A 14,506-nucleotide genomic window follows, 5' to 3' on the forward strand; every position below is an offset into this window, starting at 1 on the left:
CTCAGGACTGGGGGCTCTGGGACAGCAGCTGTCCCACATCTCGGGACCAGGGACACCTGCAGCACAGAGCAGCGCACACTCTTGGGAGGAACGGGGTGGCATTTGTGCATTACCTTTCTGGAGAAAGTGTTTTCAGGATAAATGAAGAAAGGAAGAAAGGAATAAATGCTCAGTAACAATGACAACTCATGGAAGGAATATCAGTTTTCCGGGTGGTAGTGTTAGTCTTACGAAGAATGAGACATTCATTCACTCAACAAATATTTATGACTGTCTAGGATGCTTGCTCAAGAGCTGAGACAAAATACAATACACAAATAGGCCACTTAAAGACTACACAGATATGGGGAGGGTACTCGTGCCATGGATAAAGGGGGCATAAGGAGCCTATAAAGCGGTAGGCACCTGTGATCCCAGCACTCTGGGAGCCTGAGGCAGGAGGACTACAGGCAACTTAGCAGTGAGGCCTTGTCTCAAAATTTAAAAATGGGAAAAAGGGGTGGGGGTGGAGCTAGTGCAAAGGCCCTGGGTTCACACAGCTTGTAAAGGTAGTGCTGGCAAGATAGGGCCTCATGAACAGCTGGCCCTTAAAGAGGCATGAAGCCAGAGAGAAACCCCAAAGGCCAACATTCCAAAAGGGGACAGCAGGTGCCAAGGCCCTGGGGTGGGAGAGGGTCCAGCCCTCAGGGAAGATGGCAAGGGGACGGCAGCAGCTGGAATGAGGGGAGGACAAAGCCCGGCACTTCTGCTTGTGCTCCATGATCACAAGTTGCCTTGGCAGTTTGCCAAGACAAGAATGATGAGGCCAAAGGACTTGTTTACAATATGATTAGTGAGGCACTGGGACGGGACAGATTACATCTGGGCGGCTGCAGAATTCCAGAACCTGCCAAGCTGCAGACTGAATGAAAAACTGAGCTGTGAAATCAATGAAAAGAACAAAACACGGGTAGTTGGACACTAGTGCATCCCTGCAGCGCCATTCACCCGACATCAGGAGGCTGCCGCGGCCGCCTGCGTATCCACCTGTCACCCCTGCCTGTCCCCAAATGTGGGCACCCTTCTGCTCGCCCCCTTGTCTGCTGGAGATGGAACAGCTGCAGCCATAAGGGTGGCCTCTTCTTTTCTTTCTTTTTCATTTTATATAATTTTTTTTTGAAACATTGTCTCACTAGGTAGTTCACTGGCCTTGAATTCTGTGATCCCCTTGCCTCAGCCTCCCTGGGATTAGACCCCTGTGCTACCACCATGCCAGGCAGGCACCCTGACCTGGCAGGGACACAGAACCAGACCTTTGCCCGACCGTGGTTCCCTGCGAACATGTGACTATGTGGCCGGAACAACACAGGTAAAATCTATTTCTCCAAACAACAATGAAACCAGCCCATGCATATTCTGAGCTTTTACTGTGCTCAGTGCAGAACCTTTGGCCTGGACGGCACCTGACTGGCTTGGGTTTCCTTAATGACAGGTGACAGCAAGCCACATGGGCACCCTTAATGAGCAGCTGTAGGCTTTGATCTGCTAGAAAATTAGATGCTGTGCTTGTGTCCTCAGCTCCTGCACCAGCCAAACTGTCCCGGCGTCTACACACACAGTGCTCACACAGGGCAGTGGGACGCTGCCTCCTTCCTGCACGCTATTAACGAGAGAGGCCCGGATCTGAAGCTTGCACAGCAGACAAAAAAGCCACCTTCTTAAATATACAAGTCGCCCACAAGAGTCTCAGTGTGTACACAGTCTAGATTTGTTTTTCTCCTTTTTGAACAGGGTTTCACTGTGTGGCCCTTGTTACAAAATAAATGCTTAAGACAGTACTACTACTAATAATATGTGGTGACACATCCCTATAATCCTAGCCTACTAGGGAGGCTGAGGCAAGAAGATCTCAAATTGAAGCCAGTTTGAGCAATTTAGTGAGATCTTGTCTCAAAATGAAAATAGAAATGACAGGGATCAATTTCCAGTACCACAAATAAAATAAAAGAGTAATTTTTAAAAAAAAAACGTTTCTATGACAGAACTTGGGGACTTCCGGGAGAACATGGCGGATAGATAGCAGCAGCTTCGGAGGCTCTCTGAGAAACCGCACTTAAAATCCAGGAATGGTGCCAGGCGAGAAGTCCTAAGCAAGGGGAGATATACTTTGCTGACCCAGGAATGAACTAAACTAAGAGAAACCAACTGGAAATGCAATCCCGGTAATATAACAGGAACAGATAAGGTCTCAGTGCGGAAGCTGGAGCCTGCACCACTGGAAGCAGCGATTTGAATTTCCTGCAGCTGCTGCTGTGTCCCAATCAGCACGGCAAGGAGAGAGGCGTGAAAGCTCTGAGAATGGGAAGCGGTGAATGGAGTTGAGAGCGGGACTGGCCGAGAGCCCTGCATCTACCTACAGTGAGTGAGTGGATCGGGGACCCTTCCATAGAGTAGGAGGCTTCAGCAAAGGACATACTGGGACCGGGCAGACTAGCCGGAACAGGGTGCTGCAGTCACATATTCCCCTCTCAAGCAGGATTGGTGGGGAATGCCTGGCTTGGGTGACACTGCTGATTAAGACCCAGTAAGTTAGCCCAAACCAGGTCCCAGCACCTGGAGGTGCACCCTAGCAGTGCAGCCTTTGGTAGGTTGACCTGGAGGGGCGGGCCCAGCATAGGCTGCCCAGGTCTGTGCCTCCCTAGTGCACTGCAGTGGGTGGGAACACCTAGCTGGCACAATTCAAACAAACTGTAGCCAACAAAGAAAGAAACTGGGCCTCCTATATTTGCTTGTATAAAAGGAACAAAAAATATGGGAAGAGGGAGCAACAAGAAAGGGTCCTCGGCCCCCAATTCTGAGAAACATGCAATATCAGACGCGGCACCAATAAACATAAAGTGATATCTCCAGAGCCTCATAGACGAATTTAGGAATGAAGTTATTAACGACCTGAAGCAAGATATAAGTAGAATAGTTAGAGAAATGCTAAGCCCTGCCCAAGAAAAAACAGATGGTGGAATGGAAGAACAGAAAAAAAGGGGAGAATTGTTTGATGGAGAAAATAGAGAAAACATAGAATACATGAAGCAGGTTCAAAGAGATTACCAGGAAACTAAAACTCTATCGAAAACTGGCATAACAGCTTGAAAGAAACTAAGGATAGATTATCTGAACTGGAGGGCAGATTTGTAATATGGGAGCATGAAATGAAAAACTTCATAAAAATAACAAAAAAACAAACAGTAACAATACAAAGGCTAGAAGATGATAAGAGGATCTATAATTTAAGAATTAAGGACATAAAAGAAGAAGTAGGGACACAAACAAATGCACTACAAAAGCTATTCACAGAAATAATCCAAGAGAATTTCCCTAATTTAGCAAAAGGTAAAGAAACTCAGATGTATGAAGCATACAGGACCCCAGCCACCTGTAACTCAAAAAGAGCTACACCCAGGCATATAATAATCAAAATTCCAGAAATCCAATATAAGAACAGAATATTAAAAGCTGTCAGAGACAAGAAACAGATCACTTACAAGGGAACACCCATCAGAATTACAGCAGACTTCTCGGCACAAACCATCAAATCATGAAGAGCGTGGGGTGAAATAATTCAAGCTTTGAAAGATAAAACAAGGTGCTTCCAGGATAAAGAGGAACTAGGGGAATTTGCAACCACCAATTCAGCTCTACAGAGAATACTGCAGGATATTCTAAAAAAGGAAAATACCAAGATTCCAGAAATAGTGGCAGAGAGGCCACAATGAATGGAGCAGAAAGTGAAATGAAGAAGACAAACTGACAACAAACGACAGAAAAAGATCTCAACAGAAATGAGGCAGAGAAGATCGGATGGTAGAAACAGCTATTTTGGAGAAAACAAGACATTATAATAGCTAGTGCTGATTTAGTATCATCTTGTTTTGAAGTCCCATCAAACTTGTATTCTTCTGCCTCCATCGGTCTTAAAAGGTTGTATCTTATTGGATTTTATTATATATGATAATATAAGCAAAAACTGTTATAGACAAGGAGATTCTACAGAAACCACTGTTCATTTTCTGTTAATTGGTTCTAAATACCCTGTAATAATGTCATTCTCTTGAATGGTTTTATAGTGTCTTGATATATTTGGTGCTACAGTATACTCAAAGATTTCAAGGAAAGAGACACTATGGTAACTATTTTTATGTCAGGATATCTTGTGGTGAAACACTATTTTGCTTAATTGGTTATGTTTTGACCTTTGCTGTTCTGTTGTTATGCCATCTCTTATCTCAATCCCCCCCCTTTTTAAATTATTTGCTTTTTTATTTTTATCTCTTTAATTAAGGGAAAAATAAATAAAAAATAGCAGATACATTATAGTAACCTACTTTGATTTCCTATTAATTTGATTTGAAATCCTGTATTGCCCTCACCATCTTGTTTTGACTGATTTTCCCCTATTCTGTTTTGCTTGATAGTACCAAGTTCAAAAGTATAGGCAACAACTGTGAAGACAATTAGATTCATTATGATGCCCATTCTGGTTGACTGTTATCTTCTTTTAAAGTCCGGTAATGTCTCCAATGCATTGGTTTTATTTTTTACTGTTTTGTTCAATTTTATTATAACTGGCAATTCTTAAAATAGCAAGAGGCAGTATGGTAACCATTGTTGATCACCTTATATTTTGTTTTTACATTATCTATTATGTCCATCCTTTTGATTTGGCTCTGTTCTGATATGCTTTAATTTTGTAACTTGAACAACTATTTCTAAGATGAGAATATGTTATCTATCAACTAGTGATTTCTTACTGTTTATTTTTTTAAATTTTATATTATTTGTACCCTTTTTCTGTTTTTTTCTTTTTCTCCTTAAAAAAAAAAGGTTTCTATAACTCACACCCTCAACATCCTGAGTTGAGTCTATTTTTCCTATAGACTAAAACAGGTGCTTTAGACTATTTGCTTGAGGGTTGATTCTTCCAGATTTTAAAAAATTGACAGTGACCTTTAAGTATTACGGGCTTGCAACACAGGTTCCCTTGTGTGTGCACACATGTATACCCATCTTTGTACATATGCGTGTGTGCCTGTGTGTGTTTACTACCAGGGGACAGCATGCACAACCAGTGCTGAATGCACACGCCCAGAGCGGCCACAGTTCCAGACCGGACCCATCCACCCATCACACCACCCAGTGGACTCTGGCACAGCCTGACCTCACCTGCTGATGCAGTAGAAGGCGATGAGCCGGAATAAATCTGCAAAGCTGATTCCTGAGCCTTCCAGGGAAAAGGCTGAAAGAGAGGGCAGAGAGTTGCTGAGTACCCTGGGTGCCCTCTCTGCAGGTCGTGGGTGGATGCTGACCCGAGCCGGGTCCCGAAATCTCCGCGAGCTAGTGCTAGAGAAACCACTAGCACACATGCACCATGGTCTATCACGTTAGGCAATGGAAGTTTATCTGGGGTAGACTGACTTCTCCAAGTCTTGGTTTTCTCATCTGTAAAGTGGACGTGCATAGAACTTCCCTTGTCCCCACCCAGCAGGGGGAAGAGTGGGAACTAGAATTTTTGAACAATGAAATGGTCTCTGTGAAAGCAATGCACAGGGATATTAGGTGGTTAAGCTACACTGCACAGAAATCACGGTCAAACCTCTGCGAGTTTCCACAGCGAGTCTTTCTCCCCCACACCCCAGCCCTGGGGACCCAGTAACGGCCCAGAGAGGCCTCATTGGGACTAAGGACTGAGGTCCCTTGAGAGGACCAAGGAGGGAACAGCAAGCACCTTGGGCTGCAGGGACCCAGATGGAGCGCAGGGAACCCCAGAGGCAGCAGGCCGGGGGCTCCAGCCATCACCCAAGACGGCGACACCACGGAGATGGGCACCATGGGGCTGGCAGCTCAGAACTACCAGATCGGCCTACACAAGTTCATCAGTGCCCCGGCTAGCAATTCTCTGTGGTTTTCCCTTTTGACTCTGCTGAGGGCTGAACTCAGGGTCTCCCCCACACCCTGTCTGCTGTGGGCCAGCTCACGACTGGTTCTGTGGCTATGACGGTGACCGTCTTCCTCGTGGGAGTGGTGCGTGAACAGCACCTGGCTTCACTCTTTCACCCCCACCCCCATGAGTGATTGCCCTGCCCATCCACAAAAGATCTGTCTCCCTGCTTCCTATTATCAGTCCTTTGTTTTGCCCTTTACTTATAATTTGGGTTTCTCATATAGGAGAAACCACGTGCTATTTAAACTTGTGTGTCCAATTCATTTCACTTAATGTTATGGTCTCAAGGGGCATCTGTTTTCCTACAAATGACTCAAATTTTCCTTCTTTATGGCAGAATAGTATTCCCTTTTAATTTTATTTTGACATAGAGCCTTGCTAAGGCGCTCAGTTGCCTGGGCTGGTCTTGAATTTGCATTTGCAGTCTTCTGGCCTCGGCCTCTCAAATAGCTGGGATTCCACCATACCCAGTCGAAAGGCTTTATCTCCTGCATGTGTCCGCTAGTTTCCTCCAGGTGTAGTTCCAAGTTCCACCTCTGGGCGGACTCAGATCCTTTGCCTACTGACCACCTACCTGCGCTCTGGGCTCCTCGGGGGCAAGAGCTGCCCTGAATGCTACATCCCAATGACACTTGGGGTTCCACGGCAAAGTCCTAGCTGCCCAGGCCTGGGACTGTGCATGCACATGCACAGGCAGCTGCTGACGGTGGGGTCAGCGCAGAGGCCCCCATTTCCCAACCCCCCCATGGAGCATGCGCGCTGCCGCGCACTTACTGTAGGCGCTCTCTTTGATGGCGAACTCCCTGAGCGGGGCTCCCAGCTCGCTGGGGAGGCGCAGGCACAGCACCTTCCTCTGCACCTTGGCTGACTTGCGCACTAGGAAGATCTGCAGGCAGGGGAAAGGAAGTGGAATCATGCTTAGGGACGTCACAGAGGCTGTTCCTTAGGCAAGCAATTTTCCTGAACTCAGGTCCTACCCCTCCGCACCGTTCACTGCATCTTGACATACACAGTTTCTATACACAGCTCACACGGCTCTGTCCAGGGCGCCGAGTTGGGAGTTCACCTGGCTCAAGGTATAATTAAAACGGGAATCTGAATATGCATATATGCTGGCTGTACACTGCACAACTCCAGGATGCACCATTCGCACGAATCAGATGGCGCTTCCTGGGGCAGGCAGTGTGACTCCTGGTTCCCTTCTGCAGCACACGATCGTGTCCTGTGTCCTGACTTCTCTTTCTTCTGGATCTGGACATGCGGGTTTCCTTTTTCTCCGCTGACCCACTGCTCCTCCTCACGTTCGGCTCCCAGCTCCTAAGTTCTCCCTAGGATAGGGGGCAGCGGGCATGGTTCCAGTTGCTGGGTGAGGAGTGCGCCGTGGAGCCCTTGATCCTGCCCCATTTTCAAGAAGGCAAGCCTCATTTCGAAGTGAGACAGTGTTGCCGGGTTAAGTGCACGGGGTCTGCTGCTGGGACACTCCACAGCTCAGCTTCCAGCCCTCTGGTTGGGACAGTCGGACAGCTACAGGCCGAGTTTTCTCCCTGCCTTCCCAACCCATTCACTCTCCTAGTACTGGGGACTGAACCCACAGAGCACTGAGCTGCACCCCCAGGCCTTTTAATTTTTTTTTGAGGCAGGGTCTTGCTAAGTTGCCAGGCTGCCCTTGAATTTGCAGTCCTCCTGCCTCAGCCTCCTGAGGAACTGGGATGACAGGTGCGTGCAGTGTGCCTGGCCTCCCGCTCTGGTCCTTAGTTTCTATATGCATTCATTTGACCTGTGATTGACACTGCACGGCCTTTTGTCTGGAAGCAGACATCATCCACAGTGGTGTTCCCTGGATGGTTCTGTGACTATGACAGTGTTTTCTACTCCACAACACTCAGTACGTCATGCAGCCACCTGTGGCCAGTGAGCTGTGATGGTGTGGCCAGTGCAGCTGAAGAACTGGATTTCTAATTATTTACTTTAATGAATGAGAGTTTCAGTCACCAACCCCAGTGTGGTGATGCACCTCTGTAATTCCAGCACTGTGGGAGGCTGAGGAAGGAGGGTTTAAACCCAGGCTAGGAAACATCAATTTAGTGATACCCTGTCTTGAAATAAAATATAAGAAAAAGGGCTGGGGATATAACTCAGTGCAAAGGCCCTGGGTTTCCACCTTAGTAACTCAGGAGGAAGAAAAAAAAGTAAATAGCCACACAGGGCAAGAGGCTATAGCACTGCTGAACAATGTATCTCTTTAGGGACATCCGAGGGATCTCATGGGTCTTGGGTAGAGCGTGGTTGAAGAAGCAGACTTTAGGTTTCTATGGAAAGCCACAGGCCAGGTGGAGAAAGCAAGGCTGCCCCAAGGCCGAGCAGCCCAGCTGTGGTCCTGGGACGTCTAAAGGCTGAGTCCCCAGTTGGACAGTGGGACCCTGCAGGCTCAGGAGGTGGCTGGGGACCCCCAACCAGCCAGCCCTCAGGGCTCTGACACTGCCCTTCCTCCCTGTCACACAGATGTCCTAGTGTTAGTGGTGCCTTGCACTACCCTGGAGTCCAGCAGTGGAGACACAGAGCGGTCACTCAGCCTCCGTCCCTGTGGGCTGTCACAGTCTCCAGAGCCTCTTTGCACGATGACAAAGGTCACAGCGGAAACCGTGCTACCAACAGGAACATCTTTCCAGAACCAACTGCATGCTACTCTTGGGGCAACTTGATCCCCCTGCCTCAACCTTCCCCAGGCCCGCATCTCACCCCGGGTGGCTGTGCCTGAAGGACCTTGGCTGCCTCCTCCTCGCTCAGACCCAGCTGCAGCCAGACAGGGTGCGTGTGCAGAAGCCGGTCCAGGATGCTGAGCCTGCCGGACAGGCTGTCATAGCCGGAGTCCCGCAGGCTGCCCCTCGCCTCCTTATCCTCGGGGAAGGGGTCCTCCTGGTGTCTGACCATGCTGGAAGAGAGAGGAAGGGTCAGTGGCTGTCAGCCAGGTCCCCATGGATGAGACCATCCCTTGTTTGCTCCCGCTTGAGCTCACAGGGCGGGCTGTGTCAGGATCAGACCTGTCCTGGTTCACACTCACATCCTTAGAAACCTCTTGTGCTCAGAGGCCGGGTTTTGGAAGATGACTGAATTGGGGGCACCCTGGGTAGCCTGTGGTTAGGAGGTGGGGCTTGATCAGGCGAGACGTCCCTCCCCCTCCCCACTTCTCTTTCTGCTTCCTGATCATGATGATGTGAACTGGTTTCCTCTGCCAGGCCCTTCCATTGTGCTATTCCTTCCGTGGAGCTGGCCAATTATGGACTGATCCCTCTAAAACCATGAGCCCAAAGTGAATCTGTCATCCTTCACTTATGGGTGTCAGGATTGTGTCCCACTGACAAGAAAATGGCCAAGACCCCCCTTTCTGAACTAAGAGCTTTGAGGGAAGACAGGTGTGTTACTCAATTCTGTTTCCCTGACACTGAAGAGTACATTGAATGCAAGGGACCCAACTGTCCATCTCTAACCTGTTGTCAGAAAGTTCTGAGCACCCTAAACACATACTGCTTAGCTCAGGTCTTGTCTGAGCATGAGCACAGAGCCCTAAGTGTGAAACGGTACCCAGTACAGCAGCCAAGTGGTCCTAATGCTCAAAGCAGGAACACAGCCCCCTGCAGGGACAAAGTGCACTGGAGAAAACACTCATTATGCATCTGATCTGATGAGTGTGTTTTGCTTCTCTGGACCAAGCCAAATATTTTAATCACTTACATTCTTTATAATAAAACCCTGCAGTGGAATGCTGCCATACCATTCATAAAATCACACTGAGGCTATTCATGATGGCCCAAGGGTCCCTATGAGCAGATGGATGGATGAACAAACTATGGTCTGTCCTTTGAAAGGGATATTATCCAGCCATGAAAAAGACAGATGTGCTGACACAGGTAATCTTTGACAGATAGAAGTCAGGCACATAGGCCACATATAGTATGATCTTGTGACAGGTTTAGAGTAGCAGACCCACAGTGACAGACGGCAGCTCCATGTGGCCAAGGGTGGAGCGAGAGGTGATGGGACAGGTCCCAGGTTTCTTGGTGGTGGGTGGGGTGGGAGAAATTCTGGTCTCAGGTGGTAGTGAGGGTTGTACAACCTTGTGGACAGACTGAAGGCTCGGGGTGAGTCATCTTGAGAGGTGAGTTGGTAGTACATGAATCACAGCAGTAAGTAAAGCTTGTGGCCCTTGCTGGGGCCCATCCTCATCCTGGATGTGAGCCTTAATCCCCACTTACAAATGAGAGACCAAGGGCAGAAGTCACTGCAGGCCAGTGACAAGAGCCAGGAAGTGACTGAGCAACACCCAGAGTGAAGGTGGCTCTTTGGTCACTAATCACCCTGCACACCACACACCCATCTCTCTTACCCACGCCCCGTTGCAGCCTGTGTTCCCCCCCTGCACACCTGGTGTTTAAGAATAAGGATGGGGAGGCTGAGCCCCACGAGGGTACCCCCAGCACCAGGCTGCTCAGCCTAGGGTCCCTGGAGCAGCCGAGGACCTCAGATCTTGAGGTACTGCGCTTTCCTGGTGTACATGAGGCTCTGGACTGGACCTCCAGCACCCAGGCTCCCCAAAAGGCCTTTCTGTCTCTGCCATCCCAGTGGCCGCCTCTCTCCAGGACCAAGTTCCACAGGGTGATAATGTGATAATGAAGGAGCCACTCCTTCCTTTCTTCCTCAGGGAAGCCCACTGGCCCACTGGCTCCAGAGACCCACGCTTGGCCTCTGGGAGCTCACAGCGCCCCCTCCTGGCAGCAGCTTGCTGCTGAGTTTGGCTGTGGACAGCGGCCTCCTGCCAGGAGGTGGGGCTGGCTCTGAGGGTCTGTGCTCAGTCCGGAGCTCCCCATGGGGCCAGGTGGAGAGCACAGCTTTGCTGGCTTCCTCTTCTGTCTAGTCCTGTGTGCCCTTCCTTTCTTTTCAGAACTGCCCCCAAATGCATCCCACCACAGTGAGATGAACAGGAATTCTGAAGTCAGGTTCGGCCTCAGGGGACATCCACCGAAGCAGGATCTCCCAAGGTGCACAGACACAGGTGACTTGTAAGACGCAGGTCTACGTGCCAGTAAGAGGGGTGGCAAAGCATGCACAGCCTGTAGGAGGTAGGCTGCTGTGAGACACATCCAGGAGACGTGGTCACAGTGGGTGGCCAAGAGCCAGCCTCGGGCCGTGAGCACAGTGCCCTCTTCCAGCTTGGCCAGGCATTCGTGGTGGGCTCCCTTCTGAGCTTCATCTGTGATCTGAACATGGGATTTGCTAACACCTAAAACCAGGAAGTAATCAATGGAAGCAGGAATTGTGCATGGATGCTAAAAGCAGGACACAAAGACCTGTAGGAAACAGGATACTTGGTCTTAAAATATCATCAACAGACAGCTTAATTGCTGAGGAAGAGGATAAGGTGGCTGGACAATAGAGAAAGTGGCCGACGCCCCCTTAATCAAGCGATCTGTGTTAGCCCCTGCCACCACGTGACGCCCACGGGACATTCCGTGGACACTGTCTCACTCATATGGCTTTTCCCGCCCCCTCATGTGCTGCTAAAGGACCTGGATGGGCCCAGGAGGACATCAACAAGTTCACTCTTAGGGCTTTTCGTGAAACTGGTAATTTCTCGAAAAACTCCAATGTTTGGAAAAGGTTTTTAAGGTCTATAGGATTTCTTTAGAGGAAAGGAGCAAAAAAGGAAGACCACACTGGCTCTGCAGATTCAAGCTCGCAGTGCACGGGGATTTTTAAAAGCTACAAAGCTGAACACAGCAAATCTTGGAAGCTAAGCAGGGTTGGGCCTGCTTAGCACTTGGATAAGAGACTATCTGGGAGTACGGGGTGCTGGGGGCTTTGGGCTAGGAATAGCTCAAAGGCACAGGTGCCCACCTGGCAAGCGCGAGGTCCTGAGTTTGACCACCAGTACCAAAAATAAATAAATAAAAGCAACAGAGGACAGTCAGGGACCAATGAGACAATACTGGGCTTAGCTTTAATCTCCTGAGTGGGCTCATTTAATGCTGAGTCAGGAAAAGCCTCAGTCTCAACATAGGCACTCGGAAGAGCATCCAGGAGCAGTGTGTGAAAATGCTAGAAGCATTGCATGGTCAGCCTCCCGTCCCCCAGGAAGAAAGAAAACTAAAACAGAGATAAAGCAAGTGCAAAGAAAGCTTGGGCAATTGGTGAATTCTGGTGATCAGTATTAATTCTTCCAACTTTCCTATCATGGTTAAAATGTCAGAGAGACACACGGGAAAGAGAAATAACAGCCACTGCCTCCCTAGGTGAGTAGGGGACTAAAACTCATATCCTGAACAGTCACCATTTGGCCACGAGGTCTGACCTGGCACCGGGGAGATGAGAGGGATGACGGAGATTCATGAGGGACTCAAACCTCTGCTGGAAGATCCTCACCCAGTATCTGTCCCGGCCACAGCCATCCCGGGCACCTCGGCTCCTTGACCTGCTGGGACTGCACCTCCCTTCAGACACCAGGGCTCCCTACTGCCATCAGGTCCCTTAGGTGTGTGGAGGGGCTTTCCCTGGGCCTGGCTTCTCTTCCTTCCCTGGGCTGGGAGTTAGTAACCAGGACAACCCTGCACTTAAGAGCAGTAAAATTTACAGTCACTGGGTGTGGGAGCACACACCTATAATCCAAGGGGTCTGAGAGGTCAAGGCAGGAGAATTGCAAGTTTAAACCAAGCCAAGGCAACTTAAACCAGATTTCATTTCAAAGTTAAAAAAAAAAAGCTGGTGATGTAGCTCAGTACAAAGGCCCTGGGTTTAATTCCTAGTGCTGCTAAATAAAGAAATACATACATACATACATACATACATACATACAAACAAACATAAAATATTCTAGATGTAAGATTCCTGGTTCAGCAGTTGAATAGCAGAAGGAAAGTCCATGGGGGTGAGATACAAGATCAAATGACAAATAATTATTGCCAAGCAAGGGAGGAACACATCTCAGCAGGTGTGTGGTGCTGTTCTGAGACTCAGGCCCTGTCAGATAGAAGCAGCAGGAGCCATTGCTCTGGACCAAGCTCTTCCACTGGGCCCCAAGGGAGTCACTCAGGCTAAAAGTCAAGGCATCACACAACTTAATGGAGACTGGCTCCATTCAAATAGGGATTTCTGTTTGGAAATAAAGTCGATTGGTAGAGAACCAATCACATGTCCCTTGGAACAAAAATAGGAATGTCTAAAACAGCAACAACACAAGTTGAAGCAAAAACAAGTCATCTGTCCTCCCCTAAACCAGGAAGGTGATGACAACTAATTTCCCAAACAGGACAGTGGCGCCTGGCATAACAATGAAATTCCTTCTGCCTGGGTCTTCACACCACAGCTGCAGCCAGGTGGTCTTCCCGTCCCCACTCGGAATTGACCCAGCGCACGTTTGCTTCTGCTGCCTCCAGCCAGCCCCTTTCTGTACCAGAAGCCAGCTTGGGCTGCCTGGTTCCGTGTGATGGAATGATGCATCTCTCCATTTTGGAACCCAAAATAAAGCTCTCAAGACCTTTCAGTTACAGTTTTGCCCTCTGGCTGGGACACGTTAAGTGGGGCAAACAGAAAGACTCTCAAAGTCTCTCCATGAGTGTAAAAAACACATCTTCAGTTACATTTTTTTAAATGGACCACTGACAGCCTCCAAGGTAACGTGCCTTATTGTTATTTTAGGACAGAAGTTATTTTAAATGTACTGTGAAGTTTCCCTTCTCCAGTAGACCCTAGCACGCAGTTCTACTGGGAAGAGATTGGTTTAGTTAAATAACGAACAATCTTGCAAAACCTCAAGACCAAGGGCAGGTCCTCCGTGGAATTGAACAAGGTGGGGCCTGTCCCAGTGTCCCAGGGACACTGGGGTGACCAAGGACTCTGGCCTATGACACAGCCTGGTCTTGGTCACTTACTTCTGGACTCCTGACTCCTGACCCTGGCACTTGGTCCTTGATTCAGTACTCCACTCCTCACCCCAGGCACCTCTTTCTTCTCTACCAGGCTCCCTCCACAACCTCAGCTCTAGGATCCCTAGCCTCCCTCTAGGTGCTCCCCAAAAACTCAGCCCTCACTGAAGACCACTCCTTGAGGCCCGAGGGATGGTTCTTGAAGGTTCCCAGGAGATCTTGCAGCTGTTAAGAAAAGGAAGTTTCTTTCCATTTATGTGGTGTGTGCAAAATAAATGATGCTAGAACCCGAATAAACTGATGGGTTAATTGCTAGCAATAGCACACTAACTATATCAGTAAAACACAAACATACGGCAACCAAGAGTCCGGCTCCTCTTGGCTTCTGCCATGACTTATTGGTGGCTAAAACCTACCACCTCTCTGTCACTGGGCAGGGAGCTGCAGTTCCGGGCGAAGAAGGCCTCCTCTATGCAGGCCCACCTCTGAAGTGTCACAGGGTTAGCGACACTCACTAACTCTGGCAACACTTGCGGGAGATGGAGCAGCATGACTGATGGCAGAGCTTTATTTTGATGACCAGTACTCACTTTAACAGCATGAGACGGAAGTCACA

At 48.9% G+C, this 14,506-nt stretch overlaps 1 protein-coding gene across 9 annotated transcripts in view; it reads right to left on the reverse strand.

Moving 5' to 3' along the window:
• The window catches only part of Rin2 (Ras and Rab interactor 2), a 170,100-nt gene that overhangs the window by 29,520 nt on the left and 126,074 nt on the right, over positions 1 to 14,506 (reverse strand). For all 9 annotated transcript variants that reach the window (XM_003476376.5, XM_013159807.3, XM_013159811.3 and 6 more), the window contains 3 exons: positions 8,714 to 8,906; positions 6,749 to 6,860; positions 5,197 to 5,269 (listed from right to left, as the gene is read on the reverse strand). In XM_003476376.5, coding sequence (XP_003476424.2) covers positions 5,197 to 5,269; positions 6,749 to 6,860; positions 8,714 to 8,906 — 378 coding nt within the window. The remainder of the gene's footprint in view (positions 1 to 5,196; positions 5,270 to 6,748; positions 6,861 to 8,713; positions 8,907 to 14,506) is intronic.

Source organism: Cavia porcellus, unplaced genomic scaffold (assembly GCF_034190915.1).
Source record: "Cavia porcellus strain 051 isolate PalLab524CR breed Dunkin Hartley unplaced genomic scaffold, mCavPor4.1 scaffold_5, whole genome shotgun sequence".
NCBI lineage: Eukaryota > Metazoa > Chordata > Mammalia > Rodentia > Caviidae > Cavia > Cavia porcellus.